The 20542-nt window shown below is 36.8% G+C and overlaps 1 protein-coding gene across 1 annotated transcript in view; it reads right to left on the bottom strand.

The window, feature by feature from the left end:
• The window catches only part of PREP (prolyl endopeptidase), a 96033-nt gene that overhangs the window by 4559 nt on the left and 70932 nt on the right, over positions 1–20542 (bottom strand). The window contains exons 11-13 of the mRNA XM_010707556.2: positions 13732–13868; positions 7632–7726; positions 4885–5016 (exon numbers count right to left, since the gene is read on the bottom strand). Of these exons, the coding sequence (XP_010705858.1) occupies positions 4885–5016; positions 7632–7726; positions 13732–13868 (364 nt within the window). The remainder of the gene's footprint in view (positions 1–4884; positions 5017–7631; positions 7727–13731; positions 13869–20542) is intronic.

Raw genomic sequence — 20542 nt, 5'->3', positions numbered from 1 at the left:
AAAAAAAAAAAACAACCAACAAAACAGAAAATTGCTAAGGTAAAACAACATGATAAGAAATACAGATTTCCCATGTAATATCTGAAGCCAAAGAACTTGAATACAGAATATCCAAAATAAAACCAATTGCAATGAGAGAAGCCTGCCAGTATATATGAAATGAAACAGTCTTTTAAGAAAAAAATGGAAACAAACATAGAAATGGATAACAACTATAATTGTCAAAGCTGATATTTTCTAAAGAACTTAAGAGCTATTTCCTCTTAAAGCACTAAGCACAGTTCTTAGCAAATGTCTTCCAAAGTAGCAAACTGAGTTTGCTAGGAGAAACTTGTTAAATGTGTGAACTTTTGGACTACTGAAATTGAAGTGTGCTGAACCATTCACTTTCTAACATTACTGTCAACAAAGAAAAGGACATTAAGGAGCAAAATTCTCCATTTACTGATAAGTTTTCTTCCATAATTACTATGTCAATTCATATGAAAAGAGTTCTAATGAAAGCAAACTTTTACAAAATCAGAGGAACAACCTCATTTTAATTTAAAAAAAAGTTACTGCAGTATTTTTTCTTTTATTATTTTCATTTCCCTACTTCTGGAAGGGAAAATTTCTTTAAGAATAATGCTTGTCTTCTATTACAAAAAATAACCAGATTAGGACCATCTAGCGCCATGTTCAATTTACAAGAGTGACAACTGGCAGGTGCTCTGGAAAAAGCCTTAATACAGAAAATACTGAGAGATTTCCTGTTCATTGTCAGCTTTTGCAACTAGTCAGTTGGTTTCTCCTGAGTTGGAGTTTATCCTCAGCCATCAGAACAAGTATCCTCCATAAATACATCTATTTCCTTTCTTAATGCTTATTCATCTATTGTTACGATATCCTGCAGCAATGAGTTCTTCAATTCCAACTTTTGCTTGATTTAAATCTGCCAGATGATTTTACAAATTCCCTACACTTTTTTTTTGTAGCATAAGAAATAACAGTACCTATATTTTCATTTAACTACCACAATGGATTCCTTCCTTAATTCAGATCTCATCACTGTACATCCAAACCTAGATATAGTCTTTCTCAAATTCGTCAGCTTCTCATTTTTGTCCACTGTGAAAATAGATTATTTCTTCCCATTCTTTGCTTTCTTTCACAATGGCAACCTTCCATCTAACTCAACAAGAACTTCCTTGAGATCTTGTGAAAAGCTTGTGAAAATCCAAGAATAACCAGATCACTGTTACATGCACCATATGCTCCTTGACTCCTTCAAATAGCAATAAGATTTCAAGATACAACTTCAGCCTGCAAAATTCTTCCCCATGCATGTCAACTATTATTTGTTGGTTTCAATTGGCTTATCTGTTACAGAAATCAGATTTACTGCAGTTTGTGGTTAGCCATGAATCATTTAAAAAATTGGCATTAAACTTGTCCCCTTCTGTTCATCAGACATTCAGGCTTAGTAGTCTGCAATTTCACATTGGAATTCATTTAGGATCTTGTGTGTGTACCGTCTGGTCCTGGCAAGAGATGATTTTTCATTCAATTTATTCTCAAACCTCTTCTGCTAATGCTTCAGCTTGAGGCAACTCCTCAGAGTATCACCCAGAAGGAGAGACTAGTGAAGGGAAATCCCAGTGCTCTGTAGTAAGGAACATCAATAGAAATGAACCATTTCTTTTCTGTTCTGTCATTATCTTTATTTAGTGCTCCTGCACAGCCCCAGAGATGTTCTGGTCAGCTTCCTGCTTCTGACACACACAGAAAGTTTTTATTACCAACATTTATGTTGTTAGCAATTTGCACAGCCTCCTGTGGTCCATCAGTCCCTGTCAAAGCTTATTTTTAACCTATTTTCTTCACTTGAATCTTATTTCTGTTTTCTGGAGGATGTTGTTTTACTTCTAGTCATCTCTGATAGGTAACTGCACTTCCTGGGTCTTTTTCTTATATAAGACTATTGTCTAAAAGTTCTTCATCCTTTTAACTGAGTCTTTCAATCAGATCTTTTCAAGTCATTTCCTTTTTTGAAGAGAAATGCTATTCTGGCAGGAAAAAAAAAAAGCCAAAACACCTATCGTAAGACTGAATTCATTCAATTCTTCATTGTAAAACATCTCTTGAAGAACTGTGCATTGCTCAGGATTATATCAAAACTGCTGCTCCTAGCTCTCAGAATAGTTACTCCAGTAAGAAAGCATTTTTGGAGCCACTTATCAGTTCCCATTACACCCCTTTTGTTAGCCATAATTATATGCATTAATGGAGCTGTAACCTGGAACAACAATTTATTCATTAATTTTATCCCTCTACACATTGAGCTTTAAAATTTGGTACCAAAGCCTCCAAACTGTTTGCCTAAGCAAACACAAGAGGACAAATGCTGCATTTTCATGAAAGAGGCTTTCAGGTCACAGCTGTGCTGCCATGCTGAGCTTTGGGATCATATCCTGCAGGACAAGGAAGTATTGTTTCTCAACTCAATGAGGCAAGAGTTCAGAGCCCTGTGCTCCTCAGAGACACCTCCTCTTGGTTAAGATTAAAAAGAAACAGTATTTTGGAAGAATGACAATACTCTTCCTTATAATTTTTTTTTCTCTCAGAAAATGAAAAACTAAGAAAATCTGGCACTGGATGCTTGCACTTAACGTAACAGTTATGCTTGCCAGCGTTGTATGAACAGCTACTGCAAAACTTAAGTTGAAAAAGCACTTTTGTATTTCCTAAATTCACCTTTTTCAATCTGTCTCATTAAGAACAACGAAATCCAGATGGATTGTAATTAGTCAGCAATTGCAATAGGTTTCTAACACTAGACTTTCACAACAGAAGCGTCTAGACTCACATGTCCGTCTAATACAGACATGACATGCACTCTGCACTCATTTCCTCACCTAAAGAGGGTGCCCAGCTGATTTGTTCATGAAGAAACACACATTTTTTTGGTGACTAAAGCAAAGTAGGATGAATCCCATCCTGAGTGAAACTGAAGTTCAAGTAAGGACAAAACAGTATTTGCAGAAGCTATGTAATACACTGGAAGTTTAACAGAATTTTCATATATATATATAATTGTGCTCACATAACATGGACTTTTATGGTGGTTGTACTCCCAATGATGTGTAAAACCTTTTTTCCTCTATTTTTTTCATCCATTTCTATTGGTGGTGTTTACAGTACACAAACACCTTCTGCCATCTGAGAAGCAAATATGCAAAAGTATGACATTACATGTTTGTCTTTAAAACAATTGTTGTGGCCAAGATGGCACAGATCAAAGAGCTGTATAGCTTCAAATGTCGTTTCTTATACAAGATACTAGTTCACTGTAAAACAACGACAACAAAAAAATCAACAGTCAGTATTCAGCAGCTGTTAAATAGAGAGTAGAGTAGAGCACGCAAAGGGTGGTCCTAATAAATCTCATTTCCAATAAACTAGATGCTTTTATCATGAGTAGATCATCTCTGTCATACTGTCTCATATCTCTCATGTTGTTTTTAAAATAATCCAAACTAACCACAACATTATTCTTTTGTGTTTCTTTCTCCTGCCAAGACCAAAACAAATAACTCTTTTTTATTCTACCACTTTTAGAAACTAGGATATAATCAGAAATAAATGTAGCTTTTAAAACACTGCTTAGAATATAAGATTTTTTGTGCAACTTTTTCTAAGAAAGCTATTAATTTCCTTAAATTTAAGAACATAGCAGTGAACGAAATGCACTTGTAACATCATTTACATTTACATAGTACCTTAAAAGTCCTTGAATTTATTGTTTCGCACAAGAGACATTCCTGGATTTATTTGTCATCATCTCTTAACTACACGATTAAAAGTCAGTCACGTGTCCTTGTACAAAGGCCTTAAATGCAGAAATGTCAGGTTATCATTTTCTCCTCTACGAATGAGAATGCATGGCTACAGAGGGACTGAATAAGAAGCTCTAATGAAGTACTGCAGAACTTGGGATTCTGGCTTATGCCATAGGCACACAAAAATTCCTGAATGCTCCATAACAGGTTTTCTGGTTATTCAGTTATTGTTTCCTACTAATCAGCCTTAAGAGATGAAAAACACATTTTTTCAATGCATTCTTACTCTGTGATTCTACCAAGGGGTTGGCTCTAGCAAACAAGACAATAATCGTAAGTACTGCAGTCAGTATTCACTGCAGAATCCTGATGTCCATTGTAAGTGGCAAATAGAGTGGGACTGTATATACTTAATGCTTGGTATATATTAATGCACAGACATTCTGCAACTCTTGAAAAAAAGGTTGTCATGGTTTCATGATTTTTCATTATCGGTATTCCACATCATAACATCATGCAATGTACTGGGGGTTTGACTGCTGATGCTCAAGTTCCGGGTGCCTGTCCAGCGGAGAAGAGCAGCTACGTTTCCCCAGGGGGCTTTTTGCGGTCAGCGAGGAGATATAACTCCCGGCAAGGTCACCTGATGCTCTCTTCTCTGCCTGCGCTGCTTCGCTTGCGCTTCTCTGCCTGCGCTGCTTCGCTTGCGCTTCTCTGCCTGCGCTTCTCGCCTGCGCTTCTCTGCCTGCGCTTCTCATCTCAGCGTTGTGGTAAGGCCGATCCACTATCAATTTCACATTCTCTCTCCTTATAAAATTCTGTTGATACCATATTTAGTAAATTACTTTGTTTTACCTCAGATTGTTGCCACTGTTTTCAATTATTTCGGGGTCCCTTATTTTCTTTTTTTCCCGGGGGCGCGGATCCGCGGATCCCTCCGCCCTTCTAGTCACGGAACCGGGCCGAACCAGCCCGTAAACCGTTGACAAAGGTTCTGATAAATTTCTGCTTGGTTATTTTGATAAACTCCAGTACCAAAGCTGGGAAATATACAAGCAGTTCTTACCAACTAAGAGGCCTCCATTTGAACCTCCATTAATAGTCAGCTTCTTTGGAGACGTGTAGCCTTCTTTGATGAGGTATTTGGCAGCATACTGAAAGTCATCAAAGCAATTTTGTTTGTTGGCCAAGATACCACCTAGCACACAAATAAAACAAACCAGTTGATTCCATAAAACCCATGTGAATCCATCCCTTCAGAAAAACACATGTGCAAAAATACCTGGGAACAATTCCAATTTCATGAACATTTTAATAATTGATGCAGGTCAGAAAGACAGCAAAAGTGAAATATTCTTTCAACACAAAGACTATAAAATGGCTTTGTCAATAACTCTAATGCTTTCAGAAACTCTGAATAATACATACTTACACTGTGGAATGAGCGCCAGGTAACATTCCAAACCAGTAATATTAAAGCTAAAAGCTTTGCATTACAAAATATATACAAAATAACCACACAATCCACTTGAGGCTTGATCTAATGGGACATTAACAGCATTAACCTCAGTGACAGTTTCTTAAGGCGATAAAACTTCAAATTTGCACCCATATAAAATAAGCACTTTAATTTCCTGGACGAAGAATACGCGGCTGATAATTTACCTTTTTTCCTATTATGTTTCCAAATCAGATGATATGTAGCTGTGGTCAAATAAGAAATTCAGAATCGCATCTTGGTTAAAAATTTTATTAGTGAGCTATCAGTGTGGAAAGAATATCAACCTAGAGGGCTCACAGATGACCCAGTCTCAATATTGGCATCCTCCTCTCTTCAGATGCTTGTTTGGTAAGGGACTAAAAAATGGTTTCTCCTCAAAGATCACCCTACCTTAGATCTGGTACATTCCTTCTCAGACAATTAAATGTTTGTAACAGTCTGAGGAGAATATCTTTACATTCCTGAAGGAAAGACTGTGGCCCAGTCAGGTACTAGGGGCTTGTACCTGGCAGAAATGGAACTCCATTTCCTTCCACTTAGTTTAAAGCCAAGTGGTTTAGCCTAAACTAATTGCCCGGGCTCCCACTATGGTTCAGGATAATTAACTCCACCTTAAAATAAGCAGGATTAGATACAATATGAAGGTGCTTATTTCCATCATCCATTAATGACTCTACACATCCAACTGAAATTGGATGCTTCATTTCTACGTTGCAAAATTTGAGTAAGGTAACTCCAGACTTTAATCATATGGATTTCCTTGTGGAATTGTGAGCATTATTTTATAGCAAGCAAATATTCTCATACTAACAAGACCATTGAAGAAAGATGTGTTGAGATAATGAAAAAGTCTTCAAATGTACGGCAGCAAAGGAGAAATAAATAAATCTTACTCTTTCCTTCAAGTTCTGAACTAGTGTAAGGTCAAAATCCATACAGTAAACCTGTAATTGCTTCTAGAGTTAGCAAAGAACAGATGTATATCTATTTTTGCAACTGCAAAAAAGACTTGGGTCAAAATTAAGCAGGAAATAGGTGGAATAAAGAAGCATTATCATATTAAAATAAATTTTATTAAAACCTATTACAAGCCAATCTGCAAATTAAAATTAATGAAGGATACTTCATCTCCAGCAATAATATCCTGCATCTGCAAGCACATATAGTTTCTATTTATGAAACCATTACTTCTTAACTCAATTGTAAGGAAATGACCCAGACAAAAAGTTACCACAGATGAAATGGTAATATCAAGATGTAATGATCTGGGAATACTGTTATGTTTAATACAAAGTTATTATGGATTACTCCCCATGCAAAAAGTTGCATCATCACTGTTCTTGTGCATTTGTCTTACTGACAAGATTTCCAGCAACTTATCCTCCAGACTCTTGGGATATAAATGAGGCATCATCACCAAATAATGGTGGTTATATTGCATATCTGAGAGGGATTTTCTTCAGCTTTTTCTTCTGGTGAAGGCATGCAGAAAATTGTCAACAATCAGAAAAGCTGACAAAAAAAGGATTTAGGTGAGGATTGTACTGGAAAAATATGGAGAGAAATACTGCTAAGAAGTGACATGGAACACTAAAGTCACTTAAAAAATGTCTACCTACAAGTTGTATTTCCTACGTAAAGAGTGCATGACACGTCACTCATTGAGCTGATTAAAGATCATATGAAAACAATCTCACTCACTCACTAATAAAGGATTTATTCATAAATTGTGTAAAATCAATTCTGTTGATGTTTGTTTTCTAATATACAAAGCTAGTAGAATTACATTCTGAACTCCAAAGTTCATATCTTCTTTAAGGTTTTGCAAGTGGTTAATTTCTGTGATACCAATAAAGACTAAATAGATTGTTGCACTGTCTTACGGATCTAGAACTGTGGGGTCATGTGCATTACAAGTAATGTAAGAGAGATGTAAAGGCAAGGCAGATCTCCTACAGTACAGACAGTCTTTGTTCAGAAAACTGTTCACGATAAATCGCTGGATTTCCAATCCTATTATCTAGGAAATTGATCTTGCTTTTAAAAATAGAATAGCTTTCACTATCTTGGAAAATACTTTCTGCAAAACCATTCAAATTAGGATGCAAAAAATTCACTGAAAATCCACTGAAAATTTCAGATAACACTGGGTAAGGTAGAGATCACATGAATGAGAAAAAAAATCTGACTTTTCTATGGAATAAAAGTAAAGCGAAATGAGACTTGAGGATGGAAGAGGGACAAATGAAAACGTTGTCCCTCAGCCTCACTGTTAGATCTGCAGTTTTGTTCCTGTGCTTGGACTGATTTACCTTTGTGCCAGGTCTCTCCATATTCACCACCACCCCTGATGTTCGCCACTGCTAGAACACCCCCCAGGTGTCGCACAAAAATAAGTCTTGACACACTGAAAAAGCAAGCAGAGGATTATTATTATTATCTATTTATAACTACTTGTATTCCTACCACTTTTAGAAAAATACTTTGAAGGAAAGTCCTAAGATCAATGATGAAATAATGAATAAAGTCCTCCTTAGATGGCAAACCTGAGTAGCCAGGTTCTTTTCAATGGTTGTCAATGGAAATGAAACACTCCGCAGCCTCTTAAAGGAAACCAGAGCTGTTCTGCTCTTCTTTAGTTTCACACCTTGAGGAGAATGGCCACTGGTTCTTCCCCTGGGACATAAAGCAAGTTACGAAGTACCACTGGAACCCGAGGCTTTTTAACTGCTGCCTTTCAGTGGTCCCTTGCTTTTTCAGGAAAAGAAAGTTTAGCCCAAATGAAGAAAGCAAATTTAGAATAATGATCAGCACATGACATTTGTTTATGGGCTGATATATACAACTTCTGCTTCATGCTTTTTCTCTGACCTTTATAAAACTGTATTTGTCCTTGTTTTGTGCCAGGCTCTGCAGTCAAGTCTTAGTCAGCCCCATTCCTCATGTTTTCCACTTGATTTGTTAAATATAAAAAGTAAAAACATAAAAAAAGTTCTGCCAAAAAAATAAAAAAATAAAAAAAAGTTTTTGCCTTCCCTTATAGCTTTCAAACCTGGCTGAAAGCTGAAGTAACATGATTTTTTCTTAAATGTCGAATTGCTAAAAGTATAAAAGCTATTAGTATTATTAAAAAAGGGATTTAAGTAATTTAGGTTAAGTTTAACAATTAAGAAGATATATTTATCTGTATTGAGGCAATAGTTTAACACAGTGGAAGCTCCAGACTTAAAACCATTTTATTGTTAAGGAGAACAGTAAATATTCAAACTTAATACCAACAAGTTCTTTTTTTTTTTTTTCCTCCTCTCTAGTAGGTTTAAATTTCTTTTTTAGTCGAATTTACTTAAATTTTCTTTCTTACTTGAATTTTTTGCTTATGCAAGAGACCACTGCCTGCAAAAGTTAAACCTATTCAACTGTAAGAGCAAGGGTTAGGTCTTTTTAACTTTAAGCCCCTCCCTACTGCTTATCTGAAATATCCTGAAAGACAATTGTCTTACAGCATTTCTCACATGGATGTAATACCAAAACAAGTAAATGTTCCATAGTTCACAAAGTAATTATGTATGTACTGGCACTTGATCTTGACATATGTGCCAAGGATTAAGAAAATAAAGAAAAAAAGCAGAAAGATGACAAATAAGAGACTTTTGCATTTATATAACCTGTCAGAAAAAGAATTGGAAATCTGTATCTGTGGCCATCAGATGGCATGAATGACCTCTGTAAAATCAATTCTTAAGTCCACCACTGTGAACAGTATTTTTCCTTTGATCACTGGACATGCTGATCATTGGTAAGATTGATATTCCATAAGCATACTGTGCGAAGGTCAAAGAGCATTATTCTGACAAACTTAAGGATGTCTAATTTCTTCAGGTTAATTCATTGACAATGTACAGTAGTCTCATAGTAGCTTGTCCCATAAGATGGTGGCTTCTTAAATTTTGCTATGTGAAAGCTACAAAATCTCATAGAACACTCTGCACTGCTTTTCCATGTCTCTATCCCAGACAAAATCAATAGAAAGTTTGGGTACTACTTACTTGATTGAGTAACCAACCAAAGGTGCAAGGAAGAGGAATTGAAGATGAGGTATGAATTTGCTACCCAAACATATTGTCTGAGATTATTTTAAAAATAAAACATGCCACACCTTTCCATCCTCTGAAAAGGAAACTGTGCCTGAGGAGTCAACATATTTAATCAAATAATCTGAGCAACATGGAACCAAATTCTTGAGTGCATCACATTCATGGAGACTCCTCTAACACAGGTGCTACTTTGGCGATAATTTTCAGAGGGCCTGGAAGTGACTTGTCATCTCCTAAGATACTGAATTTCAGAAGAGTTCCTAATGCAGTCACTGATTATACGAAGCTAGTCTCCATTTCCCCTATCAAATTCTCTTTCAATTGCACAGACCCTCAATAGGATAAAGTCCAGAGATTGAAATAATCATTATGTTGCAAAAAATGTAAGTAAGGCTTGTGTATCTGTGTTCACTCTCATTGGTACAACTGGAACTTAGGCACTTCTGATAATGTTACAACCGTACACTCTCAACACAAACATCTAGTAATGCTACTGCAAAAAACTATTAATTAATACGCACTTGGGTATGATCAGTAATAAAGTGAGACAACTCGACTGATATTTTGAGGTGGAAATGCCTAGTGTTCATAACAGGTTTTCTCAAAGTCAATTTTAAATTCAAGGAATTAAGATAGACTAACTTTTAAGAAAGTAAAAATCTGAAATTATCAACATAAAATTCAACTTTCATCCAAAGCCTGCTATTTTCTCCTGTTTTTCCAGGTAGATTCTTGTTTCCAGATTCAATTTCAAATCACCTTGCTTTTTAAGTCACAGTAAACTGTACAGTAGCCTCTGATGTCTAGAAATTGTCTCCTTCTGTATGGAGAAATCTGGCTCCCTTCTCCCTCTGACAGTCTTTATAGCCATTTCCTCATCAGCTGATGGTTGCAGCTTTCTTTGGAAAAAACACAGGCTAGTGCATTGGTAGTAGGGAAAAAATCTCATAATCCCCGAGTCATTGGACTTCATTGGCTTTTATGGGGCAGGAGGCAATCGTAAAAGAGAAACAGAAAAGAGTCATCTAGTGATCATACATTCTGCAGCATTGGCTGTGGTGTTGCTTGACCTTTCTGTGGGCTTGCAGACTTTCCCTACACTGCCTCCATGCTTAAAGGCTTGGTTGAATCTGGCCCTGTAGCAGTGAAATACAATTTCACAGTCTGCTTCACAATCAATTGTATTTCTGGGTGCATGAGAAATTGCTTCTACTGCACCTGCAGAGGCACCCACAGAACAGTACAGGGAAACATGCTGGTTCCTGCAGTGTAATTAGCAGAATCTGAGGCATTATTGGTGGGTTTGCAATAGCGTTACCACTGCAGATCTGCCAAGCCACAGGTGCCAATTCCATCAATTTTAACTTGCACTCACTATGCAGGCTGTATATAATTAATGATAGTGCTCTAGTGTGCACATTTTAGAAATGCTACCGAATACAGCTCTTTGGTCCAGAGGAACACATAAAAGATGCATGCTTGCATTCAAAAATAAAACACTGCTGTAACTGACTTAATGACTTTGGCCTATCATTCTTACAGTTATTTTTGGATCCTCTTGTTGATTTGTTTCTGTTGCTTTCAGGGGAAAAGACTTTTTGTGTGTGTATTAGAGAATAAGTGAAAAGCAATATCGCTTTTTGAATTAAAAAACAAGTTTCCCAAGCCCAAGAGCTGGCTCACATTGATGGATGCAAAATATCAGCAAGAAAATATTTTACTGACTTTAAGTAGTATAGGACAGAAGATGGTCACTGGAAATAATCAGCAGTCTAAAAACATACCAGGGAGGTTTAGACTGGATATTAGAAAGAAATTCTTCATGGAGATGGTGGTAAAGCATTGGAATGGGCTGCCCGTGGCAGAGGTGCAGTCCCCATCCCAGGAGGTATTCATGAGTTGTGTGAATGTGGCACCAAGATATCTGGTTTAGTGATAGGATTTGGTAGGTTAGACTGATGGTTGGACTTGGTGATCCTAAAGGTCTTTTCTGACCAAGATGATTCTATGATAGGAGAAGTAGGAACATTCTGTAAAAAGTTACAAAAGCCTTAAATGCAAATAAAAAAAAAAAAAGAATATTTACCCAGAAATAGAGTGGTCTTATGTGTGTGTGTGTGTGTGTGTGTGTGTGTGTGTGTGTGTGTGTGTGTGTAAGTAGGCTACTATGCAATTGCATTTCCGCAACTGTCTCAGCTCGGGGTCAGGTGAGATACGTGGCAGCCTTGACCATCCTCTGGTCTTTTTGAGCAATTGTGTCCGAGTTCATCTATTAAAAAAAATAAAATTAAAAAAAATAAAATGGTGTGGTGTAGGGCTGCAATGGGAGCAGCTCTTGGACCTGGGAACTACTCCTGAATACTGTAGTGTATAGGAACTAGGACACAGTCACGCACTGAACTTACTAGGTATGGAAGTCCTATCTTTCTGACATAACTTCTCTATCACAATTTCTTTTCCTGATCTTGCCTGCTTACTTCCAGAATATTCTTCCTCATCAAGTGTGCAACTCTGAGTTTATCAACAATAAAGGTGCATTCGAAGGCTTTGGTGTTTGTCTCCCTCTTTTTTGAAAGGCTAAGAAGGGACGTGTTGCTGTTACAAGGAAAGAATGAGGAGGGAGATGCAGCTCACCTGTGTCTTCTTCACATTGTTAATGGAATAAGATAGAATCTCTTCAAACTGATAGTTATCTGTGCTTCTTACTTTTAAGGTATTGCAACAGATTAATACTCTTATTTAATCCACTGCTCAACTGTACAGTTTCATGGAGCTCCAAAAGATACAGGTCACTGCTCCCTTTCTCCCATCTTCCCTTCTGTTAGTTACACTTTCTTGCTGCTTGCTAACTTGCTGGACTCCAACAAGTCAAATTTCAACTTGCCCAAGTGGCAGAAAACCACCCATCCTTTTTGCTAGGATAGTTTTTTGCCACCCTTGTGATGGTAATGAACTTAGCAACAGTTCCAAATAACATCAGGGCTAATGAAAGGGAGTTGGAACAAGGGACCACGGGATACTTTCCACTCCTTTTGCCAGCAGCCAACTCACGTTGGCTCTGCACCACATGAAATTTTATCCCAAATCAATAAATACATTATATTTACTTTAGAAAAGAAAACATGGTCAGTTTTATTGCAGTTTTCAGCATCTACAATAGACCGTAATAAATCAGTGCTTGAGTCTAATCTAAAAGGGAATTTAAAACCTATTCTGGTTATATAATTGTCTCACAAAAACCACAGGAAATTAAAAATGTAGCTTTACAAGGCATATAAAATACTTTCCAGTAATCACAGAGTGCAAGATGTGAGGTCCATTGTTGGACAAGGTACTTGATATAGACCACCAGAGACTGTAAAACCTACTTAGAAATGCAACCACAGTGACCTGGAAAAGCTAACACTACAAAAAATTTCTTGAAATACACTGACTCTAAAAGAAGACTGGTAGTACACAAACTTAACAGCATGTTTTGATATTAGATTATTTCTGTATTAGTGAGCTGCTCCTCTATCTGAAACACAGTGTTCCATTCAGCCCTTCGCATTTCTGTTTACTTCTGCCTTGCTTAGAAACAACTGTTATACATCAAAGCTCTAAGACAATCAGTGCCACTTTTGCTAAGTCTATTTGAATTCCCTCACAGAGGAAATAAGCCCTTTCTTTAAAGAGGACATCTATTCAATATAGGCTATGGCTTTGGAGAGCTACAAATCCTGTTTTGCAAACAGCATTTTTGGTTTACAACGCATTGCTTTGCATATGCAGAGCCTGTATCAAACGTACCTCTAGACAAAATAATCTTTTCTCTTTTTGATTATATAGGAACACAGTATGATTTTCCTTTTGACAATCTTTTCAGAAGCATATTAAAATACATCTGAATTTTCACAACTTACAGTACACAAGAATTTTCTTTAATACTTAAGACATAGTTGATAAAAAGGAAACTTCCTATACTATCAGCTCAGCATTTTAATTCATTATGTCTTTTCTGTTGAACTCAATGACAACGCAGGAAGTGGTTAAGCTATAATTCACAGAGTAGGGTGCCTGCTGTAAACTTGACAAGAGCACAGCACTTCTCTACTCTGACAGAATTTTTTTCTGTGATTCTGGGCAAGTACCTTGAATTCAGAACTAACAAAACAAATATATGATGTCTGGACTCTGATCTGCAGCCCTTGCAATTCTTACTTCTCAAGGACCTGAAACCCTTAACTCTGCAGATCCATAGTCCAGCCAGCTCTCAGTCCTTTCTGACAGTTGTTAACATCAAATTGCTTCAGAAAGTGTAAAATACCCTGCTGCTTACCTGTAGCTTGGGGTAATTGATATGTTGAAGCCTCCATATCCATACAAGAAGGCAGGATGAGAACCGTCCAATTTAATTCCTTTCTTGTGAATAATAAACATGGGGATCTTAGTACCATCTTTGCTAGGATAGAAAACCTAAGACAAGACAAGAAAAAATGTGGAATGATCAAGCCATCACCTGCTTGGTTGCTAGATAGCTCTGAAAAACATCAAAACATGACAATACAAAGGGTATGTCTATTAATTTTTACATGTCCTGCACTGTGACTGAGCTGGTAAGGAGAATGAATAGGACTAAAATTTGTAATCTAAGACATTCCTAAAAATCTCTCATTTTTAAAAACTCTAAATTTCAAACACGAGAGAACAGTGTATGGAGAAGAAACAACACATCGTAGGATTGCAACTTAGTGAGACCCAAGCAAATGTTTCACTGTTTTGAGTAAGAAATAGCTATGTGACTCCCAGACAAAATATGTATAACTCCCTTAAGACTTGATCTTGTCTGCTGAAATGCAGCAGTATTTGCTTGTAAAAACAAAGTTAATCACGAGCAAAAAGCTAAAGATATTAAAAAAGCCACAGAATTATGGTTTTTGTATTAATATATTGGCATACATTTTGATAACATTGTTAATACATTAATAACATTTCTCAACAGAGTCATTCCACACACCAGAGTCAAATCAAAAGAATAAACCTTGAATAGCTGAAGACCCTGTTTCTTATTAAACCTTATGAAAGCATCAAAAAGGTGACTGTTCAACACTTGCGCACGCACCATAAACTCATAACAGCATTACTGTATCCAGCAAACATGGACTGAGCACTGGCCAGTCTTTCCAGGTTGTCTCAAATTCCCCTAATCACAGCGGTAACATAATCCACGACAGACACTTTTGTCATACCTGGCATATTTCCAGACATTTCCCAGCAGCTAGGACCAGGAGTGCTGGCACTGTAGAACCCCCAAACCCACCTGGCAAGACAGCAGAGCTATCTGCTGGCTTTTAGGAAATCTGCTTGCAAAGAATCAAGTATCCAGGCAGCATATGCTTTCCTACGTGCCCCTCTACTACAATAAGTCACAGCGCTGTAGTAACTTAAAAGCTAAATTCCACATATCGAAACATGCACTGCAATTGCTTAACAATTTCTTCATCTTGTTGTTTAGATGCATGTACCTGCAAACATGTTCTAGTTTAGGATCCAGCATATCCAATTTTGACAATCAAACAAAACATGGGCATGAAAGCAATTTACTGCTTATCCTGAAGTTCCTAGCATTTGTTTTGGTATCAACATTTGTGGTTTCTATTCTAATCAGAACAAAGTAATACAATCACATTCTTACTTCATTGTATGCTTACAACCTCTTCACTTTTAGAGGAAAGAAACCTACCATATTTTATAAAGTGTACATGATCAACAGGATCTGTTTTTATAACTAATGAACCCCACCAGTAATACGATCTCGTGCAACACATTTATTCTGAGCACTGCTTGTAACGTGAAACAGAAAGCCACATGGCATGTAAAAAAATGAAATCACATTTGATTTTAGCTTAATCATGGCTAAAGATGTGTGAGAAATTTCAAAAGAAACTGTGTTGACATCTGAAGGCTTCACCTAGTCTTTTAGGCTTATTCTAGGTAAAATTCAGTATTTTAATTCCTATTAAATTAAAAAAATAATAATTAGAACTAAAAGCCGAAAGTATTTTTGCACAGATGAAATTACCCTTCCCAGCTACTGCCACAAAGATCTCTTTACCACTGAAGTACTCATCAGAACTCATTACAGGAGAACACACTTGAAATATCTAGAAAGAAAACAAATTGAACACTATCCGCTAATAAAATAGCTGATGAACAAGAGACCTGCTGAGGATAGAGATGAGGCATTCCAGAGAGAATCCTTTCTAAAATACCCTCCAAACAACTCCAGTTGTTGCTGGCAATTCACACAGTGTGCACACCTGGTCCTTCCTGTGTTTCCAGTAACAATGCTGTTGGGCCAGATGCCTTTTCTTTTCCTTATAGAAATCTCTGGAAAATGACTTCAGCAAGGCTTTTATCATCATCAGTTAAGATTAAATAACATGACAGTAAATGCAAACTCATCCAAAAAATAAACCAAACCAAAAAACGGCTCGTCAAGGTGACATTTGTAATGTAAGGGTTTTCATTCCTATTTTTACTGAAATAATCATTACCTCTCTCTCCGAGAGGAACAAATGGGAGGTGGAAAAAAAATCAATTCAGTGAGACACCAAGATATGTGAACCTATTTAAGCTTCTCCAAATAGACTATTTTCAACAACTGATTCAATCTCACCTTTAAATTGGGTGTTATCTCTGAAGCAAGTCCAATGGTTTATTTATGCAACCAATAAAGGGCTGTGCTTCTATCTCAAAGATTAAGGTAAACTGGAAAGGGCAAGCCCTGAAGAAAAAACCTTTCCGTGATGGCATTTCATGCTTAATTTTAGAAGCTGACAGTTTTTACAAGAGTTACTGCTCACAGAAGGGTTCTACGGTTTTCTGCTTTATCGCAGTGAGGAGTGATCCACTTGTGCCAGTCCCATTACGTTACTCATCGCTCACATATTTTCAAATGAAGACTCACATCACTACAGCCATTAGCACATATAAAAAGCAACATTTTTTTCCTTCAGAATCACCTTGAGGGCAATGCATCAGACATACCAGGAAGAATGAAACTATAGAAGTAGTATGGGAGGGAGGTGTGAAATGCTGAAAATAAATATTTTCAGTCTCCAGGAGCGTACCAGCAACAGCGTGTGGCTGGCAGGGTGCTTCTGCCACGTGCAGCCTCTCGGGCTATTCTCAGAGCATGTGTGGGAGCAGCAGAGAAGCCCTGAAATAGTTGTAAGCATAATTTTGTCTCACACTAACGTCCCTATGTGTCACATGGCATGGGATCTCAGTGCCAGAAAGAATCTCTCTTAATTCAGATGCTGGAACATGAGGCATAGATTTAGAAACCTTATCCTAATAAGCATGATCCAGAGAGAAAGGAACACTTCTTGCACATCTACTCATTACTACAAAGTACCTGAGGATTAAACAATACAAACTACAATCAAGAATATTTGTTATTCCTCTTTAGTACATACAGTTTCCATCCTTTTTTTGTTGGTGTTGTTGTTTAAAAAAAAAAAACAAATGAGGCTTAGCACTTCAAAACAATTTACACTCAATTTTGATCTAAAACAGACACTAGAAGCTTACTTCCAATCCTGTAGAGTAAGGTCTACAGATAAATAATTTGCAAATTTACTTAGCAGCTAATGAGAATAAAAAGTGTGCTGTGCATTCAGATCTGTGGTGGTCTTTGCCCTCTTAGTTCCTGTTTGTTATAAACACACAGAATTTATGCTACACGATCTTTAAGTAATAGGACAACCAACACCCAGTACCACAGATGCAGATATAAATTCAGAAAGATCCTCAGTTTATCCATTTATGCCTCTGTAATGACAACAAGAGCATCACAAAATCTGCCAGGAAGCAGATGTAAATTATTCAGCTTCTGAAAAGTTAGCAGAGTTTGAAAGAGAGCAGATGAAAAGTCAAGTTTTCTCTTTTATTTGCCTAGAGATAATATAATCAGACAGCAAGAACATACACACTGAATTAAAAATAATTTTGGCACTCATTCTCCATGCACTTCTGTGAATAAATACCCAAATCAGTATCTTATACAACATGGGAAATGATATGCTCATCACAACAAATAAATAAAATTAATCTGCCTGAGTACAACACTGCATGACAGAGCTAAAAATACTTTAAGCTACTGAAATTAAATACAAGCTTCCACTCTTAAAAACTAAGAGTCAGAAATTTGGGAATACTCAGTGCCATTTTTTCTCACTTTTAAATATCTTTTGTCTGTTTACAGAATATACAGATTAAAGGGTGAATGTAATTGTGGTCTTTGAGGAAAAAAAAAGGTGCACATATACCTGAAATCACCTTACTTTTATAAAACTGAAAATCCTCCTAGGCCAAAAAAAAAAAAACCACCCCAAACTTGTACCAATTTTAAGGTAAGATTCAACACAGATTTTGAAATACTGCTTTGAAACATAGTATAAAAAAAATCAAAACAATCTAAGTCTAATGCATATTTTTAAAGCAGTAAACCATATCTAAATGTCTAGAAATGTTTTATAACTTTAACTTGCTAATTAATAGCAAAAATAATTAAATTCCAATTAAAAAGTGTTTAGTTCAACTTTTCAGAAATAATTATTCCTTGCAGATAATACATTAATTTTACATATGAAAAGAAACTTTTGACTTGGGATTTGAAACACTCCCTAAATCACAATAGGCTAATCATTCTTAGAAAGCCACTAGTGATTCTAAAAATGTCTCTCAACTTCTCTTTCAAGATTAGTTACTACATACCAGAGATATCAATTCTTTCCATGTCTTTGTGTGCTTGATCCAAACCAGGTGAAAGTTTTATTTGTCAGTGCACTGACATTCACTGTGCTAAAATGCCAAAGAATGTTACAAAAAAGTAACTAAAGCATATAAATCATGATAGAACAGGCCTTATTAAAAACATCTGTACCATAATTTAACTACAGCAATACAAAGACAATGCCTTCAAAATGACTTTTGTTCTATTGTCAATTATTGTTTCACTGAGTTAATTTCTTTCCTTTTGAAAAAGAACAGGATGTAGCAGACTTGTGAAGCTCTTCTATTGTTTTGTGCTTGCAGACAGCAACATCCCCTTCACCCACGGCTGCTACCTTCAGTCCCAGCACACACAAGTAGGGTGAACTGAGCATACCCGTGCTGAGTGGTTGATCAGTAGGAACGACCACTTCATTTCTAACTTCCTGGGACTACATTTCACACATTCAGTTTCATATGCAGTATTCCCTTCATTAATTGCGAAACAAAGATATCTCACTGCACTTACGTAAAAATTCATGCTTTGAAGTTTAGTAAAGAAAAGTATAAGAAATTCGTAAATTGTAATGTCATTAGTTTTCCCAAACATTGCAAAAGCTTTATTAAAGGCTTAACAGTTTAAAATACCATACAACTCTATTTCAAAGAAGACTGAAAGGGTAAACCTAATGGAGCAGCCCCTGGAGAAACTTCGAACTTGTGCATAGATAGCACCAGAGGTTGAACAACGCCATACAACACTTACAATTGATAAACTGTAATAACTGCTGCTCAGCACTTCAGGGAGGCAAATCACAAAGACCCTACCAACAAGTCTGGAAGTATCAGTATTGGCAGGCAGGGGGAAATACTCTCCTTGCTTGAGATATGAAGGCAGAAGTCTCATAGACTGCCATAGAATCAAGATTCTCCCTCCCAGTGCGTGGCCTTGAACATAACCTCTGCAGAGTCCATTCAAATTCTCATAATCTCTGACATTACAAAACAAACCAACAAAAACTCCTAGTTTTGGACTGCAGGCTGCTTAGCACACCAGAGAAGAAATACTCCATCTACTGCAGCAATGACAAGCACTCAACTATAAAAAAAAAAAAAATGTCTGAAGAGCATCGTAGATCTGGCAGCCTATTACCACCATACATACAGCAAAATCCACAGGATCTGAGGTTTTCCTTCTTCAGAGGGAAATCCTAATCAATCTTCTTTAAGTTTCTTAAATTAGCTTCAAAGCAATTCTGAGCTGGTTGCAAAGCTTGCTTAACACAGAACTGGACAGGAGCCAAAGTGACTCAGCGCAGCAGAAATTAATGCAGATAAAATCCAGAAGGAAGAGCACTCGCTACAGACATTTTCAAATGCGCTGAGAAAATAATAAAGAAATCTCTTAGAAGAACCTGTTTCTCTATCTATCCGCTGGGATGAAAAGCAGCCTCCTGATGACAGAGGCTAAATGCTAGGAGATGGTCTTTTAGAAAAAAATGTCTTCTAAGTTCAGCTGCCCTTCTGCAAATGACTCATGAAATATCTCACAAGGTAGTGGTGGGGAGAAGCAGGAAAAAATATAGCTGGGAGTTCAGAAATCCTGCAGGACAAGCAGGGCAGACATTGTTCCTAAATCACATTTTTTGTGATCAGTTACGAGGTAGCACTCCCATTACATAAAGCGTTAGTGGCAAATTAGATTCAGGGAATTCCTTCTACTCCTTTTTTGCAACCTAACAGACTTGTTGGCTTCTCTCCCTGCTTCACTTCATAGTGATCTCAGTGCTTCCTAAGACAGACCAAGTGGCATCTGCCATGCACTATTCCATTTTCTTTCCTCAATTTGCTGTAAAGAACACTGAAAGTACAGTACAGAGGCATATCAGATAGATATAATATACCTTTTGAATTAAATATATATTGAAGTAAAGTTAAACTTTTTTTCCCATAGGTCTATGGGAGTTATGATCTCTTTCTTCAATGACCTCTAGGCTTAGGTATTCAAGAATGAGATTAAGAAAAGAGATATCCCAATGGAAGCAGCACACACACAAGTAACATCTGCTGGCTAGTGCAGTTTCTTTCATTAAATCCAAGATTTACTTCACTGAGAAATCTGCTCTGACATGAGACAGTTCACTGCAACACTGTGTAAGCACCAGAAAGCAAACAACCCTCCTCTTTACCATGCTGGAAATCAGTTCAGGTTGTAATGGTAAACACTTTAAAAATAAAATGCCACTATGCAAGGGAGGGAACTTACATTACGTACACTATTCCAAAACAAGCTATTCTTATTTATTGTTTTGCACATCTAATGGGACATGAGAAAGATACACTCACTCAAAAAATAACCAGCTAATTCAGCA

This window comes from Meleagris gallopavo, chromosome 2 (assembly GCF_000146605.3).
Source record: "Meleagris gallopavo isolate NT-WF06-2002-E0010 breed Aviagen turkey brand Nicholas breeding stock chromosome 2, Turkey_5.1, whole genome shotgun sequence".
NCBI lineage: Eukaryota > Metazoa > Chordata > Aves > Galliformes > Phasianidae > Meleagris > Meleagris gallopavo.
This window is presented reverse-complemented; position numbering and strand designations above follow the sequence as displayed.